This window comes from Laetiporus sulphureus (genome assembly GCF_001632365.1).
Source record: "Laetiporus sulphureus 93-53 unplaced genomic scaffold LAESUscaffold_43, whole genome shotgun sequence".
Lineage (NCBI taxonomy): Eukaryota > Fungi > Basidiomycota > Agaricomycetes > Polyporales > Laetiporaceae > Laetiporus > Laetiporus sulphureus.
This window is the reverse complement of record NW_024468552.1, coordinates 217081-242848: the sequence shown is the minus strand read 5'-3', so window position 1 is coordinate 242848 and position 25768 is coordinate 217081. Positions and strand designations below refer to the sequence as shown.

The window sequence follows — 25768 nt, the reverse complement described above, 5'->3', positions numbered from 1 at the left end:
CAGTCAAAAGGTGAGAGACGTACATCGCATGCCGATGTATCGTCTGTTTGCAGGACGGGCCCTATAGTTCGGAGAGATCGAGTCTAACAGGTATTGCCTCACCCAGGAGGCGTCATTGGTCGATGTATTGCTGTTGACGAGACCTTTCATATGATATTGGATTGACTTTCAATAGGCATTAAGGCACTGATTTTGATGACAGCCGGCGAACTGCCAGACCACTTTCGCCAGCTGATGTCAAATGAATCAGCGGTATCTAGTATTAAAAGGACAGTGTAAGCAGTAATTTTGATACAGTACCTAGGAACATCAGCTCTCAAACAGTGGAGTCGCCCGCACCCTACCAAATCTCATCTCCTGCAGACCACCGCCCTCTTTCCCAGGTCTGATGCCAATGAAAGCCTCGTCCGGGACTTGTTGTAATCGAACAAGCTCGCGCCTCATGTATGCGACAAGCGTAGCCATTAGCTCCGGGTATGCGACATACTTGTCCGCCTCATTCGGCAAGTAGTCGTGCACACCCGACCCATCATCGCGCGCCTCTTCTACCTCCAATCCACGCTCGTCAATCTTCTTCACTTTCTCGACCTCCCCACCAACGAGGTTCACTGACCGACGGAAGTATGGCGTCTGCGGATTCTGGCCAGAAGGGTACACTATCCCCCGAGCGCCTCGTCCTCCCAAGAAATTGCGCCAGACTGCAGCGGCCATCTCTTCATCGCCAGTCAAGAGCGCTATGTCGAAGGACATGCCCATGCCGGCCCACTGTTCTCTGAATATCTTCAATTGTTGTCCAACAAGTCGTTCTGGAGCTCGTCCCTTCGGCCGCGAACGACCATCGGTAGGATTTGCGATTGTGTAAAAGCTAGACGGAGGTGTGTAAGGGCCTGTGAGAGATGCTGATGTCGTCGTCGGGGATTCCGGGGTGGCAGGTTGAAGGATAGCGCGTACACGGTCCTCGATGTCCAGGAAAAAATGGTCGATGAGCGCCTGAATGTATATTTTGCCGTGTGGTGGAGGTAGCGCGCGAAGCCGTACAGTGAGCAACCAGACATGAAGGTTCACCACAGTGAACCACGATTGAAATGTCGGAGGCAGGTGGCATTCTGCGTGCCGTCGGATATCAGGTCAGCATGCGAATGCAGCAGCGTCGCGAGCACATACCATCTTGCCAGAACGCTCGGTCCTCGTCCGGTGTAATGACGCACAGCTGCTCGTACATCGCGAACGATCTTCGCGCTGAAATCTGTCTTGAACTACCATATCCTAGCAGTTTCGCCAGCGTCAAAAACGCGTTTTTAGCTGCAGGAGATTTCTCCAGCTTTCTCGTGAGCCATGATCGCGGCGGTTTTTGAGAGGTCGCGGGGGGCGAGGGTTGTTTTTCACTGCCAGAAGTCAGAAGCCGAAAAGGTTGCGGACGTAAAACGAGGTTTGGTCTTCGCAAACTACAGAGGAGAAGAGAGCGGGGGACCATGCCGTTCGTTGTTGCTGCCGACTTGCGCGAGCTAGCGCAAACTCGAGAAAGCAAACCGGACTGAACGAAGAATCGAGTGAATTTGAACCGAACTGCTCGGCCATCAGATCGTCGTCGCGGCGACTGGGTATCGCGAGGTGATTAGAAACTTCATTATGCTAACACTGTCATCTCCATGGATGAACGACCTAAGACTCCCTCTGAGGAGTCTCTCAGCTCTGGTGTCGAACTGTCTGGAACAGGCGCATTCGGACATACTCAAAATTCTCCTTCACTCGCACCTTCCGACAGCCGTGGTAGCTTTACGCGACGACGTACGAGCAGGGGGCGAATTGACTTCGGCCAAGACCCGCTGAGCGCAGGATTGGGCATGTCTGATCCTCCACGAATGTCTGGCGAAGCGGGATGGAATCTGGACGATGACCCGTTTGCGTCCAACGTAAAAGACCACTCATCGTACGCCTTCGAGCTTCCGTATCGAGACCCGCCGGAACGGTACCAAAGCATTGACAGCAAGTTCTCGACTGAACAAGCCGGGCCTTCTACTGCGTCCCTGATATCAGAGCCCCGCGAGTCGGGAGATCTGATGGATGGACAGCGTGAAGAGGACGAAGTGCGGTTAACCGGTCATGCAGCACGGCCAGGGATGAGCAGTGGATGGAGTTGGGCGGAACAGTCGGACCTAGAGAGAACGGCGCCCTCAGCACGTACGCGTAGAAGGACTGTGCGTTACGGTACATCCCCGTCCCCGTTCAAGAAGACAGGGAGCACTCTCAAGAATGTCTCGCGCAGTCTACGCCGTGCATCATTACGCGTCGTTAATCTCGCCGGGTTTGGACTAGAAGATCATGTACGCTTGGACGACCCAGCGGACGAATCGAAAGAGAGTATGCTCGACGATAAAGAAGTCCTCGAGGAAGAAGTCGACGAAGATGTTTCTCTACCCGATCTCTCTCAAAGTCTACCAATCCGCGGTCGCACTCTCGCGTACTTCAACTCTGCTAGTAGAGTTCGTATGGCAACGTATAATTTTCTGGTAGCTCCGTGAGTAGTTCTAATCTTCACCCGTCTACGTCTCTCCGACACTCCGTTCTAGATGGACAGAACCTATCATATTGCTCCTCATCGTCTTCAATGCGGTCGTCCTGACAATACAATCTCACAAGTCTGCTGCACTTGCTTCGGATGGCAGTCAGAATCCGCCGGTGGTCAACGGCTATTTTCATATTTGGGAGGACTATGCGCTCTTCGCCTTGTTTTGTTTCTTTACGTGAGTTGATCCGTGGCGCGAATGCGATGATCATTGCTGACAGTCGCACAGAGTAGAAGCCTTTGCACGTATATGTGTATCCGGATTCCTGCTCGATCCCGAAATGCCGGTGTCATCCATCTTCTCATCGTTCTCTTTTGCTGCATACCCGGACAATTTCATACCCTCCAACCATGTAGAACCAAACACGCCACTGACACGGCATTTCTCTGTTGCATCTGCTCACTCACAAGCACGTCTATCATTCCGTAGAATTAATCTTGTTCAGCGTCTACAGCGGCTAGTCAACAACCTGGCCAGGCCATTTGCCCTGCGACATAACGCAGCTGTACCCCTCCCTCAGGATTCAGCAACTCTACCATCATCAGGATCTTCTTCATCGCACATACGAACAGACACTGTACAATCCCAAACGCCAATGATGGAGCAAGCATACTCTAAGTTTCAAGAAATGCACATGCACGTGCGGGAGCCCTCCCAGCCGACATTCTTCTCTACTGCACTGCGTTCGGACAATCCGGATGTACTTGCTTTACCGTTTCGGCTTTCAATTGCAAGCGCGCGCACGCAGACCAAACGTAACGTTCCTTACTTGCGTCACAGCTGGAACCGCATCGACTTTGTTGCTATCCTCGGGTTCTGGGTCTCCTTTGTACTTGCAACTGCTGGAGTTGAACGCGGAACGTATCATATCGGTATCTTCCGCGCTTTAAGCGTCCTCAGGACCGCTAGGTTGCTGGCAATCACCTCTGGTACGACGGTTAGTGATTCGTTTCGTTTGCCGTTTGCTGTATTTCTGGTCTTGCTGGATGCTACCACTTCTTGTTGCGCATTTGAACTGACATGACTCAAACTAGGCGATTATGCGCTCTTTGAAAACTGCTCGTCCGCTGCTCGCGAGTGTGGCATATTTCTTGGCGTTTGCCATGGTCCTTTTTTCGTAAGCTTACATATTCTCCGATTCTAGTCTCGCATCGTTGACATTTCCAATTTAGCGTAATTGGCATTCAGGCATTCAAAGGGTCCTATCTTCGCTCCTGCAACTTGCTCCCAGTGCTGGGCGAGGCTGAAACAGACCTTAGCCAGAATTGTGGCGGATGGATAGATCCAAATACATTGGAAGTAAAGGGTTACGTCACTAGAGACGGTAGCTATGGATCGGCGAAGGGGTATATATGTCCACTCGGGCAAGTATGCATGGTGAGCTAGCGACTCCGCGATTGGTTCACAGAGGTGTCTGAGAATACGAAACCCGTCAGGAGAACGACATGAACCCATACAGCAATATAGAAAGTTTCGACAATATATATTACTCGGCACTGCAAGTGTTCATAGTAGCATCTTCCAATGGCGTAGGCAGCTCATGTTGTGCCTTTTGTGTTTTGTCTGACATCTCACGTCGCAGTGGTCCCCCATAATGTACAACATGATGGACGCCGAGTTCTTCGTGTCCTGCTTGTTCTTCATAGTCTGCATCGTCATCCTCAACTTTTGGTTGATCAACCTCTTCGTCGCTGTAATCACCAATACATTTGCAGCCATAAGAGCTGACACCAAGAAGAGCGCATTCGGCGCCGCATCGTGAGTGGCTAGCTTCGTTCGTTTACCAAAGACTGATAGAATTGACTCATAGCGTTGCACCCTTTCTCGATGAGAACGAAGACGGATGGACTACGTCGGACGGCAAACTTGCTCCCAGTCGCAATCGAGTCAAGGAGGTGTACGACAGCATCCGATGGTGTTGGGTGGGACTTGCACTCGCTTCGCTCACTTTGCAGGCTACGCGAACGATAAACATGGGAACGACGCACACTCAGGTTTTGCAACTCGGAGAGTTGATTCTCACGACACTCTTTGACGTTGAAATCATCATTCGGATCATCGCCTACTTGCCAGAGTGGCGAAACTTTTTCTGCCGGGGTCAGAATCTCCTTGATTTGATTTTGACGATTGGGTCTACCGTTATTCAGATTCCCCCTATCCATGACTCCCCTGTCTATCCCTGGTTCACGATATTCCAGTTGGCGAGGTTTTACCGAGTCATTCTCGAGATTCCAAGAATGAAACCGCTGCTGGTGAGTTTGCTTCCTTGCGAATCTGCCTGTCTTAACCATGTGTAATAATTTAGTTGGCGGTTTTCGGAAACATGTACGGTTTGGCCAACATGACGCTCTTCCTCATCCTGCTCAATTTCGTTGCGGCGCTCGTGGGAGTCCAACTTATGCGGGGAGATATTGACCGCGGAGCCTTCATAGACTATGGTCAGATCTACAACTCGTTCCTCGCCGCATATCAGCTGTTTTCTTCCGAGAATTGGACGAATGTTCTCTATGGCGTGGGACCTCCAGAGATTCCTCTGCGGCAAGCTCCTGTAGCCATTCTATATCTCACGGGATGGTTTTCTCTGGCAAATTGTAAGTCTTGGTCTTGTATACAATGTATGCGCCAGCTGAACCAAGCCCAGTCATCATATTACAAATGTTTATTGCCGTGATCAACGAGAACTTCCAGATTGCTGAGGAATCAAAACGTAGCCAACAGGCATCTCATTACTGGGCTTCCCATCGTCCTCAGCAGTCTCACGTTCCTTGGTTGCAAAAATTCAATCCGTACAGGTGGCTCAAAGCTCAGCCAAAGGCTATCAGGGTCGAGCAACTTCCATCAGATCTGGTCCTACCAATGCAAACGACGCTGGTGGAGGAATACAGTGCTCCCAAAGAGGAGGTTTTGATCGACGTAAGTGCGTGCGTAGGGGACAGTCGAAACCATTGACATTTTAATACAGGAGGCGTTACGGAAAGGCAGGCTTCCTGCCAAGTACCTCGCAAAGACCTACCTTCAGCACTTGCAACGTCTCTTCTCCGGAGATGCAGAAGTAGAGCAAGTGCCATTAGCTTCAATGCGCAATGGTCGACGGGACTCGGTTATGCCACAGGACGCAATGGACGAGGAAACTGAACGTCATCTGTACGTGGATAATGTCACCGACGTCGAACGGTTACTGATTCAACATAGTGATTTCCTAGCCGCTCTGAACTCTGAAACCGCAGCCATGGAGGATTTCACGGACTACTTGTACGAACGTCGCGCTCGCAAGGCTGATTTCATCCGCGACCATCCGACCTATGATAAGACTTTCTGGCTGTTTTCGCAGAAGAACGCTGTGCGCCGTGCTTGTCAAAAACTCGTAGAGCCTGCCGGCGGGGAGAGAATCTTCGGGACTCCTGCATCTCCTATCGCCCATCCCATCTTCCAGCTTTTCCTATTTCTTGCAGTCGTCGGCGGCGGTATTGTGGTAGAGGCGATCGCAACTCCTACATACCGTCGCAACTGGCAGCTGCAGCACGGTCTAGTTCGCTGGTCGTGGTACGATATCACCGAGACGGCATTCAGCCTCACGCTCTTCTTCGAGTTTATCATCAAAGTCATCGCAGACGGCTTTGTATTCACACCGAATGCATACGTGCGGAGCATCTGGAACATCCTGGATTTCCTCGTAATGGTTGGTATCCTCACCAACGTCATCACTGGACTCATCTTCGTCGGCGGCCTCAGTCGCTTCACTCGGGCTTTGAAAGCACTGCGTGCCCTTCGACTCGTCACGCTGATCGACCAGATGCGTTCTACTTTCGAATCCCTCATAATATCCGGAGTCTCCCGTATCCTTGACGCGTGTATGCTGGCAATCCTCTACATGATTCCTTATGCCGTCTGGGGTCTCAATATTTTCAACGGACTGATGAAGGAATGCAACGATACAAGCGTCTCTGGTGTAAGTCAATGTCTCGACGAGTACAGCAACACGATCTACGGCAATTCATTTGGATTTCTTGTTCCGAGGGTCTGGGCGGACCCTTCTCCATCCACCACGTTCTCGTTCGACACTTTCCGAGCGTCTCTGCTCATCCTCTTCGAGATCGTCTCGCTCGAAGGATGGATCGATGTCACAACGGTTGCAGTCAGCCTCGTAGGGAAAGGACTACAACCTCAGATGAACGCTGTACAGTTCAACTCGATCTTCTTCCTAATATACAATTTGTTGGGTGCAGTCATCATTCTGACTCTATTCGTCAGGTAAGTCAAGAAAACACTATTTTGCTACATCGCGTGTCAAGTGCCTGTTCCTCCCAGTATAATCATAGGAAACTTTACGTCAAAGACGGGCTCTGCGTTGCTTACGCAAGCGCAAAGAGAGTGGATAGATCTCCAGAAGCTGATCAAGCGTCAGAGGCCAGCCAAGCGACCGAAGAGTAGACCCACCTGGGCGTTGAGAGCTTGGTGCTTCGATCGTGCAGTACACAAGCATGGTTGGTGGCACAGGATGATGACGGTACTGTTCACAATCCATGTCATCGCGCTCATGTGAGTGCATTCGACAATCCTATATGCTTGCGGTTCTCATGCAATTACAGGACTCAAACACTGGACACAATCTATGACGACGCACGAGGTATTATACTGTTGACCATTCGTCCACATTGAACTAACGCTCGTTCATGGCAGATGATTTCTTCCTCTTTGTCACCGTCGTTTATGCTTTGGACGCCGTTATACGGCTCTTTGGGCTTGGCTGGCGCAGTTTTTGTTCTAATGGTTGGAACATATTTGACGTCGTCGTCGCCGGAGGCAGTCTCTTTACGACGATTGTGGTACGCTTCTATCCGGTTGGTTACGTCGCAGGGCAGATGGAGAAGCTGTTCATAACCTGCATTGCCTTCAAGTTGGTACAACGTACCAACAGCCTGAACAAATTCTTCAAGACGGCAGTGTATGTCTTGACAGATTCCGTACGGAGAATGCTCGCTGACGGAGACCCTACAGGGCGAGCCTCTCCACAATCATCAGCTTGTTGGCATTGTGGCTGATTCTCTTCATGTTCTTTGCCATCATGTACTTGGAAGTCTTCAGCATGACCAAATGGAATTCAGCAGAGACGCCGAATGAGAATTACACCACAATGGGCAAAGCATTGGTCATGTTAGCATTCATGACAACAGGGTGAGCTCTACGCGATTGTGACCTAGGACACTATTAACTCCATAATTAGCGAAGGGTGGAACCAATACATGCATGATTTGTATGTTTCAACTTGTATTATATACCAGAATTCGATTAACGTATGCTCCCTTCAGTGCCTTAGAATATCCGCGCTGCACGATCCAACCCAATGGCGAGACCGACTGTGGTAGCAAGGGCTGGGCATATTCTTTGTTCATCGCATGGAACCTGCTGAGCATGGTATGTCATCCTGAGCAGCCTCCAGGCATTGGCTAACGGTTAACATCACTGTCGTAGTATATATTTGCCAACCTTTTTGTTGGTATGCTACCAAGTTGTCATGCTCTCTTCCGCTGATTGTCTGATTGCACCTCAGGTGTTGTCGTGGACAGTTTCTATTACGTCTTCCAGATGTCAGGTGGCGCCAGGTCGATCACGCGAGAGGAGATGCGCGCGTTCAAGAAAGTTTGGGCCGAGTTCGCGAACCCCAAAACAGGTTTTTTGGAGCGCCATCGTTTCGTCGCTTTCTTTGGTGTAGGTTGCATTCGAATGCTTGTTAATCGCATCCGTCGTTTATAAGTTTTCACAGAAACTGAGCGGCATTTTTGAAGTCAGAATATACCCGGCAGAGTACAGCATTGTCAACACCCTGGATAGGTGCTCGGAAGCACCACCACCCCATTCGGCTTGGCCTTCAAAGCAGGTGGACGGTGTCAACCTGGAGAAGCTTCACTCTGTGCTCAACGGTATAGATCGTGCCGCGATCAAGAAAAGGAAGAACCTCTACAACCGGCTCTATCATGAAGCTCGTATTTCTTACGAGCCTGGCAAGGGTATCTCGTTTACAAATATGCTGATGCTCCTAGCACATCATAAACTCATAGTGGATCGAGATGCCCTAGTGTGAGTTTCAATTTGGAGTACCTACGGCCCTACTCACCGGACGATGGACAGACTGAAGGACCTAGTCGTGCGCGCTGAGACGAACAGATTAGTCACTGACCTCGTCGATTACGATCGCGTGCAGTCACTGCTTTTGATGTTCCTGAATCGTCGGCGATATCTAGTTCAACGGGAAAAGAGGAGACGGAAGGAGATGGAAGAACAAGGTGATTCTCCCGTAAGCCTGTATGTACGGTTGCTGAAGATGCATCATCAGATATACCTGCTATCGTGGTGGACAATCTCCCAGCTACACCCCCGATAATGACCCGCGATATAACGTCTCCCGGGCAGGGGAGTTCTATGTATCGTTTCTCAGGACCGGATAGCCCGCTAGCATCTCCGAGCAGCGTTCATTCTCCTGACGGTTCGCACATCTCGCTTGGACTCGATTCTCCTGTGCGACCGGGCTCTCAGAGGAGGAGGGTCAGCGATATCAGTCTGATGTCGCTGGATGTGGGAGCCAGTCTTTGGTTGGTAACAAAGATACAATACAGGAGCAAAATTTCTAACAACGTGGTGTTCAGGGCTGATGCGTCCACGAGAGACTCGCGAAGCTCTCACGATGAGCCGGATCGTGTCCTGTCCGCCGTGCAAGGTTCGATGTGGAACGGTATGCTGCTGTCTTTATAGGAAAGGATGGGCTGCTGATATATCTTTGCTGCAGACATGATGCTCGAAGCAGAAAAGGAAGAGAAATGATATTCATGCTGGACGTATATCTACCGACAGTGCACGTTGTAGGGAACACAATCTCATGGCGATCCTGAGACACTAGCATAATGTCGTGACTTAATCCTCACATTGTATGGATACAGAATGAAACAAAATGGTCATCGCCATCGACATGAAATACAGCAAGGTCACGAGGGAATCAGACCCTACTGCCTCTTGCTGCAGGTGGCCGGTACACGCCCTTCTTACCCACGGTTTTGAAGCCGTCGTCATCCTTCGTGGGCTCCTCCTTAGCAGGTGCTCGGACGGCAGGTGATGTAGAACGAGGAGGCGGTGCAGCGCCCTCTTCCTTGGCTGCCTGCCTGGCCCTCCATCCGCCACCACCAAGAGCACCAGGGCGATACTTGGGAGCGGTACTCTCGGACGTCGGGGGTGTCGCTGGACGCGGTGGCGGCAGGGCAGGCGCCCCTGGCCTTCGCCACGCAATATCCTCGCCCACCGATGTGCGCACAGGGGGCTTGGCACGTTCTGTGGCACGTTCTGCGGCGCGGGCTTTGGCCTTGGCCAATGCCTCCTCCTCGCGTTGCTGCTGCAGACGAACCATCTCCAACGCGGCGACGCGCTCCTCTTCGCGTTTCCTGCGTGCTTCTGCCCGCGCCTCTTCCTCTTCGCGCTTCTTGGCTTCGGCACGAGCCAGTTCGGCAGCTTCTTCCGCTGCCAGACGCTCCTCCTCGGCACGCCGTTCTGTCCGGGGGTCAGTAAGGGCCGTCGTAGCTGAATCCATGTACGCACCTGCTTCCTTCCGCGCTTCCTCCTCTTCCTTCTCCCTCTCTATTCTCTCCTCCTCTTCGCGGCGCAGCTTTTCCGCTTCGCGCTCCTTGAGAACCGTCTGCCGCCTCTTTGCCTTCTCCTCCTCGATCTTCTTCTGCGATTGCTCCTTCCTCTTGGCGAACTCCTCGCCGCGCTTGCTTACAATCTCCTCTCGTTTCTTCTGATATTCGCTCGTCATGCGCGAGAGCCGCTTCTTCGTCTCCAGGTCCTGCTGGTGCGCCAGCCGGAAAGCCTCGAGACGCGCTTTCTGCGCAGCCTCGAATGCTGCCTTGTCGTTCTCCTGCTGAATCTCGTAGTCTTTAGCGAGGAGAGGACGCTCCTCCTTACGGAATGCACGCTCGAGATGGTCAAGGCGTTTGGACGCAATACGCATGCGCTCATTGAGCTCCTTCTTCTCCTTCTCCAGCTGCTCAACTTGCAGCCGCATGAGGTTGTCCGTGCTGAGGTTCTCCATTTCCTATACATACATTGATAAAGCATGAGGGCTACGCAAGAATGAGATCGCAAACTTACGCTGATGTCCACCTTGAGGCTGCCCTTCTCCTTCAAGCTCTGAGCGAGCTTCCTCGCCTCCTCGGTCCTGATGATCTCGATCTCCCGCTTCGCGCGCTCCACCTCCTTCCTACGTACCTCCTCCACTGCCCGTCGGCTCTCCTCCTCCTTTTCGCGGCGGTTGATCTCAGCGCGGCGGCTGGCCTCCTCCTTCTCCTTGCGCACCGATAGCTCAGACAATAGCTCACGGCGACGCGCAACAAGTGCACGGCGGAGTTTCAGCGCATCGCGCTCGGCCTGCGCGGCAGCGACGAGTGCCGTGACCTTCGCCTGCTGTTCCTCCTCGCTGAGCGGCGCAGGCGGGTACAGCGTCGCGAGCGAGTTGTACAGACATGAGGCGAGCCGGCTGAGGCGGGTACGCACGAACTCGGAGGTCGAGGGCTGTACGGCGCTCGTGGCCATCGAAGTTGATGAGCTGGGATCCTCGACGGCTGCGAAGGGGCTGTCGGCGAACGTGATGCTGCCCTCGGCGTGATCAACGCGTATGCTGAGCTCTCCGCGACGAGCACAGCCCATCACGTAGGCTTCGATCTGTTCTTCGTCGTAGGGAGTGGCGCCATCCACTTCGAGGCCGCGGATGGGGACAACAAGCTCGAGGAGATTGCTGATCTTGATCGTGGAGTACACCTGAGAGAGCTGAGAGAGCAGGCGAGACAGGACCGCGCGCTGAAGGAGAGGGATATAAGATGCATATGGTGTATCAGTCGCCAGCGCCTTCAAGTGCGGCGCAACCGAGGAACAGAGCGTCAACGGATCAAATGTGACTTCGATGATGTTGTACAAAGTCTTGATGTTGTCAGGAGAGATTTTGAGGACATTACGCGCAAGCTAGACACCAACGTAAGCTGTCAGAATATACAGGAGATGGGTATGACTAACAGCTTCCTTGAGTAGGCCTGTGCGAGTCGGCGGCTTGGACAGTCCGAGCAAAGCAGTCAGCCTGGAGCTTTTGCCTTTGCCCCCTTCTGCGGCATCTTCCTCGCCCTGCAAACCGACCGGCACAGCCAATGCACTGATGAGAATCTGGCCAGCGAGGCGGCTCATATCTTCGTCGGACTTGCCACCAATAGCAGTAATGACGGCGTGATACCTTGCCCACGCAGCAGCGTGATACAAAGCGTTCCCGGACATGAGGAAAATCCTCGTGAGCTTTTCGTAGTAGTTGGCCATCATAGCGGGACGAGGGGCCTTCTTCGCCATCGTGAGCAGATTGTGCACGTCCTCAACGGATCGGAACGCCTCCTGCCATAGCTCGAGCTCGACCGACGTGTTTAGCTGTGCGAAGCGGGTGTCAAGATGGTGCTGCAGCGTATCTGGGTCGGAGAGATTGATCGCGTGCGATTGGTGTGCATACTTGGCGACGTTAGCCAAGTGCAGACGCAGAGTTTCGCATAGTCGCCGGAACTCAACCTTGCGCTGATGCTTCAAGCAAAACTTGAATGCTTGTTGGGCAATTTGCTAAAGCAACAATTAGGATAAATCTGTTGTCTGATAGAACACTTACTTGATAGATGACTTCCAGCCGAGCATTATTTTTCAGCGTTTCCAACGCAGTGCGGTAGCTCTCCCAGAGAAATTTGAGCCACGGAGTGACGAGAGCTCGATCCGTCCTATCCTTGCTCTGGTCCCCGCTCACAGCACCAAGCAAAATGCTCTCCGGAGTCTCAGTCGCTTCCAAATCGTCTACATCGATGAGGGCGACGGCCTTTTCCGCCTTTTCCTGTGCCTCCTGCACCTTCGCATCGGCGAGCTGAATGAAGCGGTTGATGACAACCTCGATGGAGGCGACGCTGCTATTTTGAGCGATATTTTTGTACTGCATAAGACCCTCTTTGGCGGTGCGTCCCTTGCGCATATCGACGCAAAGCTCGATGAAGCGCAGCACGATCGGTTCGAGTGAGGCGAGCGGTGTCGAGCGGAAACGCTTGGAAGAGAACATCTCGGTGAGGGCTTGGAGGGCAGCATGGTTCTGTCCGACGGATATGAGGCCTTCGGCCTGCTTGAGGACTGCCTCAGGCTTTGAATACGGCGCCATGACGAATCTGAGGAATATGAGGCATTTTGACAGTGAAGTCGGCTCAAAATTACTCACATTTAACTTCTGGCTCTACGCTCTGTTGGTACAGTACGTGAAGGTCTTGAAGGATCGTTTAATGCCCTTATGCGAGTGTTTGAAGAGCTTTACTCGCACCAACCGTGTGTGTACAATTTGAAGGTGTGGTCAGTTTCCCAAGGTTCACGGTGGACTGGGAGCTACTGGGAGTGATTCGGATCTGTATTGAGGCGGAGAAACAAAATAACGTCGGAGTATTCCGAAGGCCAATCGGGAGGATCGGGGACTGGGACCATGCGACTATGCATTCCGGGCCGAGAATTTGATACAGCGATTGGCGGCCACACAGCAGACTCTCTAATTACAAGGAGTAAAGCTATTTAAAACTTTCTCCAACAGGACGCTACATTACTATCGGATAACATGCTAATAAGCATAAGCATAGTATGCAAGAAAAATACTACGTTAAATCGGTATCATCACTAGCGGTTGACTAAATGGCTTTTACGACGGTAGTACATGTTAATCTCGCCCGCCCGCCGCCAAATGAACTGCCGCACTGCAGCGAGTGTCATGTCTAGCGGGAGTACGACATCGTTGCACAGGATCTCGTACACTTCTTCCGCACGAGGCCGTGACTCGCCCCTCCCACCGCCGGAGGAATGTGACCGGCTGTCGAGCGATGAGCGGGGCGTGTTGGGAGATGTTGAACTGCGAGAGCCAAATATCCTGTCCAATTTGTCTTGCACCTGCGAACAGTTTGGTCAACGAGGTGTCCTTGTAGACGGCTAGGCAGACGTACGTGGACAGCGAGCTTGCGAACCCGCAGGAAGCGGCTAGCAGTCAACTTCGTTTGCGCACTGGAGAAAATACGTCAGCTACTAATGGGTCATAGCCAGAGTGATCACACACCTATTAACAAGCTCAGGCAGCCGCTCCTGAGGATCCTTAGCAGGAAAGGGCAATAGTACAAAACTAATCTTGGTCAAAGGCACAGAAGGCGCTTTATTCGTCAATAGATACTCTATAAGCCAATATGGCATGACCTCCTCGAGTGTATGCATATCGCCTGCGGTGTTCGCGACCTGTCCCCTGTATATCGTCGTCCAGCCCGAAAGCGCCTCCTCGGAGATGATCACGGAGGTGTGCGGCGAAATAGGCAAAGGAGGGTTGTCGGTGGCAGACGGCGGGTTGATCGGTCCCGATAGCAACGCCTGCACTGGGCTCTTATGAGGGATTGGAGCTATGGTTTCCTGGACGTAAAGTTCAGTCAGCTGGCACCCCGACATAACAAGAATTCCGTACCGCTGGTATGGCAGGGGCATCATTTCCACTAGAGGAAGTCGCAGGCGTACCGATTTCGCTTGCCTGCCGCCTTACGCTCTTCCCAAATGCTCTATTGATCCGCCCGATAAAACCCACCGCACTCGGCGTGCTCGGCGTCTGCGATCCAGAGTCCTTCCCCCACGACGAGAAATCGTCCGACGTCGTCACGCTTCCCGCAGTCGACATGGACTCACGCCGCGCGCGCAGCGAGAAGTAATCCGAGCTTGACAGCGAGCCCGGCGCCCCCTCCGCCTGTTGCGTGCGCGGCGGCATCGGCGTGCTGTCGTTCGGGGACTGGGGTATTGGCGACAGCCCCGCGGTCCGCTCGCTGCTGTTGATCGGAATAAGCGGCGTCAGGAGTGGGGTTCGCGGACCCATGGATATGGCGGGAGACATGGCGGGCAACATGGTGGGAGAAGACAAGACATGTGAACTCCTTGGGCTAGAGGATGACGACTGATGCAACGAGTCTAATGATCTGCGGGGGTGATGATCATGGGCAGGAACGTCTATATGGCTGGGTGCGGAAGCACGGTGCATCCGATGAGCTGGCTCTTCTCTTCTTCGCGTCCGCTGTTCCTCACGGATGAACCCGTAAAACAGATTCCGCAAGATCCATTTGCCGATGTTCACTGAACGCCATAAATGGGCCCATGCCTACACGAAAACCTGGGATGAACTCACCTCTGAATTCGTCTCCATAGCGCCGATCATGCGAAAGACCCGCCTCGTCAGCATATACCTCCGCCTCGAAGCAACGCTCGCTCAGATGCACTGTAAGCACGCCCGTCTTGGTATCTACGCTCGCCCATGCCGGAACAACAGCCTCGCCCTCGATCCGCTCCCTCACAGTCTGCAACGCCTCCCGTGGACCCCGCTCTTCCCTCATCAGCTCTTTAATGGACCCTCCATCCGAATCACCGCGCACACTGGCCTCGCTGCCACAGAAGCTGGCAGCAGCGACATCCTCGCTGAGATACCGCCCGAGACACGTCCCTCGCACAACGTCCCACACCGCCACTTCCCCCGCCGTGTCTACAGTGAGAGCATGCATACGATCGTTCAGCATCGCACAGCGCACCAAACCGCAATCTCCCTGGACGACCTCGTCTGGCTCGCGATTCAGCGGCACGGCGTCCGCTGCGACCTCCCGCTCCTCATACGCCGTTCGTACACGCGCGCCTGGATGCAGCGTCTGCGTCTCTTCCCCGACACGCGTTTGCGCAGGCACAGAGTCGCGCTCACCCTGGAGCGGGCTCGTACTTCTCTGGCCTGGAAGTAGCTTGCTCGGGCTTGCAAGTACAGAGTGCATGGGACGAGGCGTGAGACGCGGCATGCTCATAATCGACGCAGCGGAGTACAGCGTCGCGATCTCCGGATCGGGTCCCCGAGAAAATGATCCATGCCCACCGAAACGCGCAAATGGATTATTCGGTGATGTGAGTCGCACAAGGCTCTCGAATGGAATTCCATACCATGTCTCGTCGCCTTCTTTGTCTGCGAATGGATCAGGATCACAGGGTGCAGCCGAATGAGACGATACCAACGATGGTGAAAGAGAAGGAGAAAGTGATATGCGATTACTCTTCTTAGATGGTGGCGGGCTGGATGCTTGTGCGCTGGGGTGTATCGAAACCGAGCGCGGTGAAGTGCTCGCCACACTTGTGAAGTCGATCGAGTTCCGTGCGCCAGACCGTCTCTCGCTGAAATTGTTGCTCTCAACGGATGCAGGTCCAGGGATCTCGGTCGTCGGCATGCTGTCCCTACCGGCATTCAATGCAGCCGCCCGTACAGTTTTACGTGGAGGTACCTTCCATCGCTTGAAACTGGAGCTGCCGCCCGAGGCAGTCCATAGCAGAGAGTCATCCATCGCGACAATCGCATCGATTCCGCCCGCCTCGCCCATGCTCTTCCCTTGTTCGTTCGTGTCCTGGCAGAGCACAATGCATTCGCCCTCGGAGACGTCTGCACAGCCTTCGACGTCGACTTTGCATACGAGCCCAGAGCGATCACCCGAATAGAATATCTCGAGTGTCGGATGTTGCGAGAAGAGTGACCAGACTGATTCTGTGTGATGAGTGAACGTGTGCAAACACCGTTGTGAGGAGAGTGACCACAATTTGATGGATGCTGGTGCATGGATTAGCATATGAGAAACGTGTCATGGCAGTAACCCACCATCTGTCGAGCCTGTGAGCAGCTAAGAGAGTGTTTAGGGATGAAACACCTAGAAGCAGAACAGACACTCACATATTTCGCATCCTCTGAGAGTAGCATCGTGCGGATGTTATCCGTGTGACCGACCAGCTTCGACACTCGCCTGCCTGCACGAGGGTCCCACAACCGGACGACACGGTCGGGAGATGCGGACACGATGACGGACCCATATGGGTCCGTCTTGATTGCATACACAGACGATTTGGGATCCGACATGTCCGGTGGGCTTAAAGTTGTGAGTGGGCTGCCCGTGCTCGCCCCGGCGAGATCCCAGAGTTTGATCGTGCGGTCAAAGGAACCGGATGCAATCCAGCGCTGTTCACGGCTGCGAATGCATAAGCAAGTGACTCTGCAGAGCTGGCGGGGAAGCAAACCTATAAGCGAGGCACCGCACATAGTCAGCGTGTATCCCAATCGTGCTAGGCTCTGAGGCGGGCTGTGAGTGGGGGTTCCACGCTTTGACGGTGCCATCGGAGGACGCAGAGACGACTGTGCGGGCAGTGAGGCTAGGTTGACATAGAGGCGTACGGAAACGCACGGGTTTGATTCTCGTTGCATAGAAGGATGTCGTTCACCCAGTCACTGTGCACCTGCGCGCATTGGCGAAATGCTGTCGATGGTGGATTAGACTTGAGCGGGTCAGCACGCAGAGGACCGGCGTCGAGCGAAGTCATCGTTACCCACCTTGCTCGCCTCGAGAGCGTCGACGTCGACTTCCCATTGCTCCTCGCTCAATATTGTGCGCTGCACACCGATGGCACGCTTCCTCACGCGCGGAACGACCTCGCCAAGCACATCGCCGTCGCTGCGCATCTCCTCACCGTCGTCCATCTCCTCCTCGATAACGTCGTCCGCCCAGTTCGTCATGACCTCCCATCTCCGCGTATGTGTCCCTGCATCCTCTGTGACGCCGTATCGGTGAGCGCGGCGCTTTGTAGGAATGCCGAGGTCCCATGAGATGACCAGCCCATCTCTTCCGCCGGTGTAGAGGATGCCTTCGGGTGATGGGCGACCAACGAGCTGTGTAGACGCATCTAACGCGAGACAGGCAATGCCTAGGCGATGTCGTGTATGTGTGTGGCCCTTAGAGGTGCTCGCTGTGGTGTCCGATGGGTCGTGCGAGGGGATGAGGAGAGGGCTACTGGCCCCATGGCGAGAAGCACCGTGCGGGGGAAGTTGTAGGCGCGGAGCGGGCTCAGATGGCGGGGGAATGGCATACGATACTCGGCGACGTGCAGTCGCCATCATGCACGGCGTCGACAACGTTGATTGCGGCGATCACAATGGTATCGAGTTCAGGATATAGATTAGATTAGATGGAGTTGCAGGGTGATAGATTAGATTAGATTAGATTGACTTGCAACGCTTATTAACCAGGTCGACAGTAGCATCACCATGGCACAGGTACACACGAGATCCTACTTCTATTTCTAACTCTAGTGATATGTAAAGGAAAATGAAGTTATGGGGAGGGGGGGAGAGGAATAGTGAAGGCAAGGCAATGACTCGCGAACATTGAATTCATTACAACACGCGGAATCTTCTCCTACGAATCATGATGCATTGAATGGAACGCGTGGAGGCATCAACAGTTCAAAGAACGTATCTGAAATTCGCAAGATACAGGAAGTAGCAGTGAGAAATATTATGCATATCGGATGAATTCGGGGACTTACCGATGATACGGATTCTCAAATTCTGTGAGATCATGCATGCCGGCCTCTACGACGTTCGTGAGGAGGGAGTACACAAGAAGATATAAAAAAGACTCCTCTGACCTTCACCCTTCAGCTCGTCTTCATAAGTCGAGACCTTACCGTATTCGCGGTCTTTCTACATATGATATTCAACTGAAGTCAAGGGGGTTTATCGTGAGCAACTACAAAGATAGGCGCACCTTCACGTTTCTGTACCACATGTAGAGGCCAAGTAGAATGAGAGAGGCTATCAGGAAGTGTTAAGTATTGTATAGCGAGTCACGACGCGGTGCGCCTACCAGTCTTAATGACATAGCCTGTAAACTGGTTTCAGCAATTGTTTGCGAAATTCCCAGGCAGAAGACTGACCAATAAACATCGCCCTCGTTCCAGTATGATACGTGGGAGCCTCACTCGACTGGATGAATTATTCGCCGGTTAGTACTAGCCTTTAGCAGCGATGTTTACTGACGATAAGAAAGTGAGGTCCGATGATATTGCCAATACAGTACTGCATTCGACCCGCGTCAGCTCACTATATATGGGCCATTGAGTTCGACACGTACACCGACGAAGGTAAGAGCCGTGGTAAACGTCCTCTTGGTGTACCCGCCAATCTGTAGATCAACCTGAGCGACGCGAGGCACATAAAGGTCTCCATAGCTCACGTTGTTCGAGATCATGACTAAGGACAGCGAGAAGCCAACTGACTGCAGGTACGTCAGCACTCAAAGACGAAAGCATTCGCAAGGAATACTCCCCTGAAACGAGGTAAACCAGTAAGCCACGAGACGATTCCACTTCTGGTCAGACGGTAAGTACGTTAGGCAGGCTGCAGCGATTATGCAAGTGATGTTTCCAGCAGCCATAGTGACCACACGCGCTGATATCAGGAAAATGACGATGAGAGCTAGTGGCAATAGCACGTGTCGAGGCAACTCACAGTTCTTGATGTAAGTGGTGATAAGTCTGGATTCCACCTTTAATCATTCGTCACACCTGAGAATGATGCTCTTACCCTGCAACGAGGAGACTGGCAATTTGCACGCCAGAGGATGCGACATCCAACAATGTCGTTTGCAAAGTAGTGAAGCCCATACCCTACTCGGACGGGTGTCTTTATTAGATAACATGGCCGAGAGTGCGGAAAGGCCCGACCTTGATGACAATCGTCGAAAAATTGGATACAATCCTGTCGATTATTGATCAACGGTGAAAGAAACATATACCGACTCGTTTACCCGTTTGGGATTTGTGCAGCAATTGCCGCAATGAACAGAAGCCAGGTCTTGGGGTCACGTATCGCTTGCTTAATCTGCAGAAACAACCTTTCAGTGGACGTTACGCAAAGCTCGAACTTCTCACGGACTTGATAGGTCTTGAACTCGATGTTCTTCATACCATTCTTCGCTTCAGCAACACGCTTTACGGCTTTGAGTTTCTCATCCTTCGTGAGAAAGCGTGCGCCGACAGGTGAATCGGGCATCATAAACCAGAGGATAAACGAGTCTACGCATTGAGATCGTAACACTCCAGTCTCTGAGGGAAATGAACACGAAGAATAAGGCTTACATGCCAGACTGATCGCACCCAGGATTAGGAAGATGTATTTCCACCTGGCTAAAGACGGATGCCGGATGTGTCCCACCTGAGCCGAGCATAAATACGCGTGAGCCGCTAAGTGTTGTTGGATACTTACGCCGTACGCGAGGAATCCGCCGAATATGCCTGCGAAGCCGTTGAAAGAATACCATATCATGGTGCGCAAAGGTACTTCAGGCTGAGCATACCAAATCGCGGTAAGGAGGGTGAGCCCAGGCGTAACAATCGATTCGATGATACCGAGGAAGAAACTACAGACATGTTAGCCTTGTGCACATAGTAGATGGCATTCGACATACTATGCAGCTAGAACGCCACCAAATGACTTAGCGGAAGCGATGCTACAAGAAGTGTAAGGACAATAATTGACGAATAGGAGATATACTATGCAGACTTGCCATATAACAATAACGCCCCAGATGGCAGTCACTGCGACATCGTTATGAGTTATAGTCTCTAGAACATATTGGCTAGAACGGACTTGTGGCGAGTACTCTTCCGGAATGGTAGTGCTGCAGCAACCAGCCTTGAGGGTAATTCCCTATGAGATATCCGAAGCTATAGATGCATCAGCATGATCCAGGGCACCTAGTCGAACAGGCTTACTAGAATGCTGCAAGGAATTGGAGATGAGAACTGCCCGTAAAAATCAAATATTGTACTTACCGCTGGCGAACCAATCGAATTGCTGACCAGTAACACCGAGGTCGGTCTTCATACCGTACAGATTGCCGTAATTGAGCCTGCGAGCACGATAAACCCCATCTGTCAGAAACAAAGACAGTCCAGCTTACGCGGTCTTATCCACTTTTGTTCATTGCCACACGCTAGAGTTCATCGCGAGAATAGCATAGAAAAAGAACTATACGAACCGATACTGAGGGCTTGCGAGATGCACAACTATATAAAGACATTTAGAAGCGCAGAATGAATGCAACGCGCCTCAGCGCACGCACCATGGGAAGGATCCATATGTCGATCTTCATCGCGATCCTGCAGATCGGAGATCGATGAAGTCAATACATTCGAAAGGCGGGAACAAGCAACAGACCTCTTATTCTCGGCAGCGGTGACACGCACACCAGCGTTCTTTGCAGCCTCGAATTCATTGAGGCCGACATTGCCGTCCGCGAAGGTATCAACTTCAACTGCCTTCTCTAGCTCTCCGTCCTTCGCGAGCGATGCGACGGGGGACAGCGAGTCATCCTTGTAGGCAGAACTCAATGGGTCAGGCATGGCGATGGATCTGACCTTTAGAGAGATAGCAGACGAACGAGCATTTATGGAGGGAATGTCCTTTTGTACGGCTACCAAGCCGGTATCGAGACCTGCAGCCGATCAAATCATGGGCTCTGAATACAGCAGGGATCGCTTTTAGAAACCTTATCGTGAAGCGAGAGGCCTGTCGGACCGCGATCAGGGTGTCCGTTAGGATTGTCCGAGTCATAGCACGCTAGATGTTGAGAGAAGACCGTATCAGATACCGACATGTTCGTCATATATTGCGAATCTTGCTGGGTAAGCTTCGCTTTTACAGCTCGGTTCAATCAATAGCTGACCCTTTAAAGCCCTCTACTGCGGCGCACGAAGGAACAGCAGCGATCAGCATTCCACTCAGTTGCGAAAGAAGGTCAATCTCTGCGAAAACTACCTAAGAATCAAAATCTGGTGTGACAGCGTTGTGAGAGGCTTTCCATACAAGGCAAGATTCAATTCAAACAATTGTTCCTCCCCTGCCCAGAAGTTGCTGCATACCGAACCCCTTCATGATCCTGCCGGAAAGTCAGCAATAAAAGCTCCGGCCTGCCAAGACGCTAGGGATGCGGCGGCTCCCCATGGCGTCTTTCCCTACATCAAGACAAACATAGTCAGCGTCTCCAAGGAAATCAATAACGAAGGGCATTAATCCTGGTGGCAACCTACAGGATGGCTTTTTGACGGTATTGATCAGCATAACTCTCGAAGAGACATGTACTGACCATCTGATGCGACAAATGTGAATTGTCGAGTAATACGCATGTAATCGCGCTCCAATAACGCAGAGTAGATATATGAGTGCATTCTCGCTCCTCCACAGCGTATGCCAGCGAGGAAACACAGAAAGACGTATCAATCAGATTGCAGGAACCTACATACCCACAATCTAGCCGGCCACCCCAGCCATAAATGACGTCGCCAAACCGCCGTCATCGTCCACTTCCATACCTCCCGCGCCCGCCTTCTGTGCATTCATCGCCCTCGTCGCGGCTCGCCGCGCCTTCTTCGCCTCCTTCCTGAGCACGTGCCGACTCAAAGGGTTCGCGCTCGCCATCGTCCGCCGAGTATGCTCATCCACAGGGGAATTGTAGTCAGGCACTTCGTGCGAGCGCCGGAGCCGTTTCGGCGGCGGGCGCAAATTCGATTCAGGGACAGGTTGTGGGATAGCCTCCGTCTCCAGGTCTCCTGACGATGCGCTGCGCGAACGTTTCCGGGGGATGATGGGTGCCAGATCATCTGACTCCATCCGTTTCCTATCACCACGAAGAAGACCTTTGATCAGTAACGAAGAAGCAAAGAATTGACAATGTTGGTAGCGCCATTACGAGGAACGAGCATCCGCTGAGGTTAGGCATGCACGATTGGTCTCTTCGCAAACTCGACTCGATGAACATCGAAGCAGAGTACCATCGAACCCGCCACTAGAAACCACACAGTAGAAATGCTTACCCGTCCTCGTCCATCTCGTCCACAACTTCCTCTTCACGTTCGAGCTCCATCGCGTCTGGACCCGATGCCTCACCGAATGCGCCGGCATCGGCAGCGCCAAATAGCCCCTCTAACGAGAAAGGTTTCGAATACTCGCTGACGATCTGCGCCTGCCCAACGTTCTCTGCACCGGGAGCCACCGTCAGCTCTCCGCCCGCCTTGACTGTCGACGGTATAAGCGAGGGGTGTACTGTAGGAGGCACGGTATAGTACGGTATCTTCTGGTGATTCCAGTCGGTCAGAACTATTCGAGACGCGGCCAGCAGGTCAGGAGTGCCGCCCTATATCGGTAACTTGATGTGAGCAGACAGACGCGTGAATTATGCCAATTTATACCTTCATTAGTCGGCCAGTGGTCAGCGCTAGCATCGTCAGGAATTCGAGGGTAGAACCGATTTGTGGCAGATTATAGATCTTCTTCAAAAGCTCAGGATCTGTCCTTGCGACAATCTCCTCCACTAAATTCAACATGAACTATTGAAAGACGCTATAAATAGAGAAACATCCAACAAACCTAACGAGATCGGATCATCAATGTCCTCGACCTTGATGACATTCCTTAACAGGACATTGCTCCGGGACTTGCTCTTGCTCGCATCGAAATCGTCGTCATCGAAGACAACTCCTGGTGAGTCAAGGATACGGAGACCGCGTTCGAGCTGAACCGATTGCAGCTCCTTCGTGTGTCCAGGCTGCGCGGCAACTGCACAGACCTTGTATAGAACAATGAGACGCAAAAAATACCACGGTGAGGGACTGTTACCTTAGAGCGTTTGAGACTGTTGATAAGACTGCTTTTGCCGACGTTAGGGTATCCGACAACGCCTACGGTCATGCTCTGTGCAGGATTTGGCCTATACGCTTTCAGTAGACGGACTAGCGCAGGTGCGGTGGACGAGGACAGCTTCGTCCGCTGATGTTGTGTGGCCGAGCGGAAAGGGAGGGTAGGGGTGGTGTGGCGGAGATGCCGCAGCCATGCCTGCGCATTCTCTTTCGGAATGAGGTCTGGAAGAGCCAGCGAGATCTGGCAGATATTCCATGGACGAGGAGGGACCAGACGCACCGATCTTGTTCAACACGAAAATCAGCCTCTTCCCGTCGCTCTCCCTGCGCCTGACTTCTTCCTCCACCAGTCGACTCCTACAGCCTTCTGGATCTCGTGCGTCCAGCACCATGAGGACGATGTCGCTTTCGTCGATGACCTTGTGCAGTGAGCGAATATAATGCTTGCGCAGTTGTTCTCTAGTCTTGACCGGTCCTGAAGACGATGATGGTCCAGTAGAGAATTTGCTCTCCGTAGGTGTCGAGTTCCCAGAGGTGGCAGCCAGTGAGGAGAGGGTGGGTTCTTCAGCCATTTCCGCGTCCGGGTCCGTAGTATGAGGACCAGGATGCTTGATGCCAACGTCAGCACGCGTTTAAATCCACATCGCGAGACACATACCGGGCGGGTCATCCTCTTCTCCACATTACGGACTTTGAGGCTGGGTAGACGGGGAACACCAGGGTCCTTCTTCAGCTCTGTGATAGCCAGTCAGATGAAAATTTGCCGAGCTTTCTGTACCGCAACGTACTTGATCTCAAAGGGACCTCAAGTTTACGGTTCTCTGTCAGGATTCTCATCAGCTCCGGAATTTTTTTGGGTAAACCCGACGCACTATTTCTGCCCATAACGTTGTGAATGAGCGAGACTTCCAAAAGGCGGGCGCTACCCAGGCGCTACCAGTTTCACTGGTCAGTCACGTGACCGAGCAAGGCCAAACGCGTCGCGACGGGTCTCATGAGAATTCGAAGCACCGTGAAGTCAAGTGCTCTATGTTCAGAATTGAACATGGAGTCACCGTGTTTCTTTTCTCGACTATTACTACCAACGCCTTTCAACTCTATTGAATCCAGCTCACGAAGGATGCCCAGTAGGTGGTCCCTCGTCATTCCGAACAAGCATACACTCATGTCCCACGGCAGGAGGTCCCCACGCACGCTCTCATGTACCAGGAAGAATTCCGAAGCCTCGCGCAAAGGTCATCCCGCTGTATACGTCGCGTTTGGGGAATAAGTCGCTCAGAGAGCAGATGGGTATCAGCGAAGCAAAATTTGAACAATTCCTAGTGAGTGTCTTCCAGCACACATCTTAAAGAGATCAAGCCGCTCAATCATGTATGGTTTGGCCAATGCACAGGATATTGTCCGCGTCTGCGCGAGCATTCATTTAGATCACTCTAAACGTATAACCTGCCAAGAAGAGCATGACTTGGCAAATCATTACGATGAGGTGAGTTCTCGTTTGCTTAGAATGATAGCTCCATGGTCTAACCCTTGTTGGTCACCAAAGGTCAAGCTGAGATGGCCAGATTCTGAGCGCTACCTTGATATGTGGCCGGTCCACATTTTCACTCAGAAGTACCTCGCCCAGCATGTTCAGGCAACTGAACGGTCCGCTAATCGGTCGAAGGCTCAGTGCGCGAGGACTGCAGGCATCAGCCGAAAGGTAAGCGTAATGACTTAAGCTCCCAACCTGATCGGCTTGTCATGAAGCTACCTCACAAACAGGCTACTTCCATGGTCGCTCGTCCAATCACGCCCAACCGGGAGCGGGTGCGTAAGATGCGGTCGCAGAGCAACTTGGAAGTCGGAGCCGTGACCTCCAAGGTCGCGGCTCCGACTTCAAGTGTCTCCGCAGTGTCGCGCAGGACGGTTAGCTCGGTATGTGGCTGATATCATGCAGTTAGTATTGTAATGACAATATCGATGTTTGTTAGCAGGTGACGACTTCGACAAATATGTCGCAGGCCTGCTCCTCGTCGAGCTCCCGCCTGCCAACCTCCACGGCTATGTCCGTCACATTGCGAGGCGAACCCTGTTCATCCGCAAGGATGCATGGCGAGGAACTCAACCGCATGGAAGAATTGTACAAGTTCCTCTCGTCACTGAAGCTCCCGTTGGGACATTTATTGCTCCGCTTCGTTTCCTCAGGGATTGAGGATATGACTCGACTGTGTATCCTGGCGAGCCAGTTTGACTGGGAGCACTTTATTGAGCATCACATTACGAACAAGCCCTTCGAACTGTTGGTTCTGAAGGATGGATTTGCTCAGCTCACCATGCAGAATTGAGATTTGTGGTGTTGCAGAAACGTTGAGTTCAGTTTGTATTCTGTTCTCTTTATGTGTGAGTTGTGCTTGTATGAATCTTACTGACTGTTGGCTTTGAGTTGCTCTGTATGCTATCACCATCTACCGGCATTTCTGTATACATCTGTCGGTACAAGCATATTTTGTCTTGACTTAGAAATCCTAGTAAGTTCTAGAAATCACATCTAAGCTCCACTTTTTTTGTGATGTAAATGAGCATCATATGTGGGTGTATTTCATTTCAATTCAAGATCAGGC

The 25768-nt window shown here is 52.3% G+C and overlaps 7 protein-coding genes across 7 annotated transcripts; 2 read left to right on the top strand and 5 right to left on the bottom strand.

Annotated features, from left to right (window-relative positions):
* Window positions 1-140: 140 nt before the first annotated feature.
* Window positions 141-1503, bottom strand: LAESUDRAFT_684475 (uncharacterized protein). The gene is made up of 2 exons (XM_040905852.1): window positions 1165-1503; window positions 141-1106 (listed from the first exon to the last, which is right to left on the bottom strand). Exons 1-2 carry the CDS (start codon window positions 1472-1474, stop codon window positions 310-312), a joined length of 1107 nt encoding a protein of 368 aa, XP_040760824.1. The 5' UTR covers window positions 1475-1503; the 3' UTR covers window positions 141-309.
* A 359-nt stretch (window positions 1504-1862) lies between these two features.
* On the top strand, window positions 1863-9317 carry LAESUDRAFT_660488 (uncharacterized protein; the record flags this gene model as incomplete). The annotated part of the gene is made up of 24 exons (XM_040904871.1): window positions 1863-2518; window positions 2571-2744; window positions 2796-3504; window positions 3602-3684; window positions 3740-3944; window positions 4004-4096; window positions 4150-4325; window positions 4378-4819; window positions 4873-5158; window positions 5209-5480; window positions 5530-5711; window positions 5760-6818; window positions 6876-7106; window positions 7157-7194; window positions 7248-7512; window positions 7566-7742; window positions 7792-7821; window positions 7877-7982; window positions 8040-8064; window positions 8119-8276; window positions 8332-8645; window positions 8697-8851; window positions 8902-9157; window positions 9212-9317. 24 exons carry the CDS (start codon window positions 1863-1865, stop codon window positions 9315-9317), a joined length of 6198 nt encoding a protein of 2065 aa, XP_040760823.1.
* Window positions 9318-9558: 241 nt separating this feature from the next.
* On the bottom strand, window positions 9559-12777 carry LAESUDRAFT_660591 (uncharacterized protein; the record flags this gene model as incomplete). Its single annotated transcript, XM_040904880.1, has 5 exons — window positions 9559-10103; window positions 10152-10647; window positions 10704-11570; window positions 11622-12200; window positions 12247-12777. The coding sequence occupies 5 exons, from the start codon at window positions 12775-12777 to the stop codon at window positions 9559-9561; spliced, it is 3018 nt and encodes a 1005-aa protein (XP_040760822.1).
* Window positions 12778-13277: 500 nt separating this feature from the next.
* On the bottom strand, window positions 13278-17205 carry LAESUDRAFT_660442 (uncharacterized protein; the record flags this gene model as incomplete). Its single annotated transcript, XM_040904868.1, has 10 exons — window positions 13278-13544; window positions 13598-13655; window positions 13708-14048; window positions 14083-14753; window positions 14806-16251; window positions 16300-16321; window positions 16372-16663; window positions 16713-16827; window positions 16877-16967; window positions 17023-17205. The coding sequence occupies 10 exons, from the start codon at window positions 17203-17205 to the stop codon at window positions 13278-13280; spliced, it is 3486 nt and encodes a 1161-aa protein (XP_040760821.1).
* Window positions 17206-17697: 492 nt separating this feature from the next.
* LAESUDRAFT_705263 (MFS general substrate transporter) lies at window positions 17698-20873 on the bottom strand (the record flags this gene model as incomplete). Its single annotated transcript, XM_040906578.1, has 26 exons — window positions 17698-17944; window positions 18015-18060; window positions 18117-18171; window positions 18236-18282; window positions 18335-18352; window positions 18405-18453; window positions 18508-18546; window positions 18602-18652; window positions 18704-18745; window positions 18797-18918; window positions 18979-19004; window positions 19054-19136; window positions 19194-19227; window positions 19277-19350; window positions 19405-19544; window positions 19608-19683; window positions 19735-19888; window positions 19937-19978; window positions 20036-20066; window positions 20119-20195; window positions 20244-20250; window positions 20304-20380; window positions 20432-20444; window positions 20510-20537; window positions 20594-20630; window positions 20689-20873. 26 exons carry the CDS (start codon window positions 20871-20873, stop codon window positions 17932-17934), a joined length of 1566 nt encoding a protein of 521 aa, XP_040760820.1. The 3' UTR covers window positions 17698-17931.
* A 907-nt stretch (window positions 20874-21780) lies between these two features.
* On the bottom strand, window positions 21781-24050 carry LAESUDRAFT_762278 (P-loop containing nucleoside triphosphate hydrolase protein; the record flags this gene model as incomplete). Its single annotated transcript, XM_040913070.1, has 9 exons — window positions 21781-22147; window positions 22344-22663; window positions 22719-22840; window positions 22897-23095; window positions 23146-23387; window positions 23446-23773; window positions 23824-23900; window positions 23954-23986; window positions 24038-24050. 9 exons carry the CDS (start codon window positions 24048-24050, stop codon window positions 21781-21783), a joined length of 1701 nt encoding a protein of 566 aa, XP_040760819.1.
* Window positions 24051-24285: 235 nt separating this feature from the next.
* On the top strand, window positions 24286-25492 carry LAESUDRAFT_762277 (uncharacterized protein; the record flags this gene model as incomplete). Its single annotated transcript, XM_040913069.1, has 6 exons — window positions 24286-24292; window positions 24345-24487; window positions 24559-24651; window positions 24712-24867; window positions 24930-25082; window positions 25139-25492. 6 exons carry the CDS (start codon window positions 24286-24288, stop codon window positions 25490-25492), a joined length of 906 nt encoding a protein of 301 aa, XP_040760818.1.
* Between the last annotated feature and the right edge of the window lie 276 nt (window positions 25493-25768).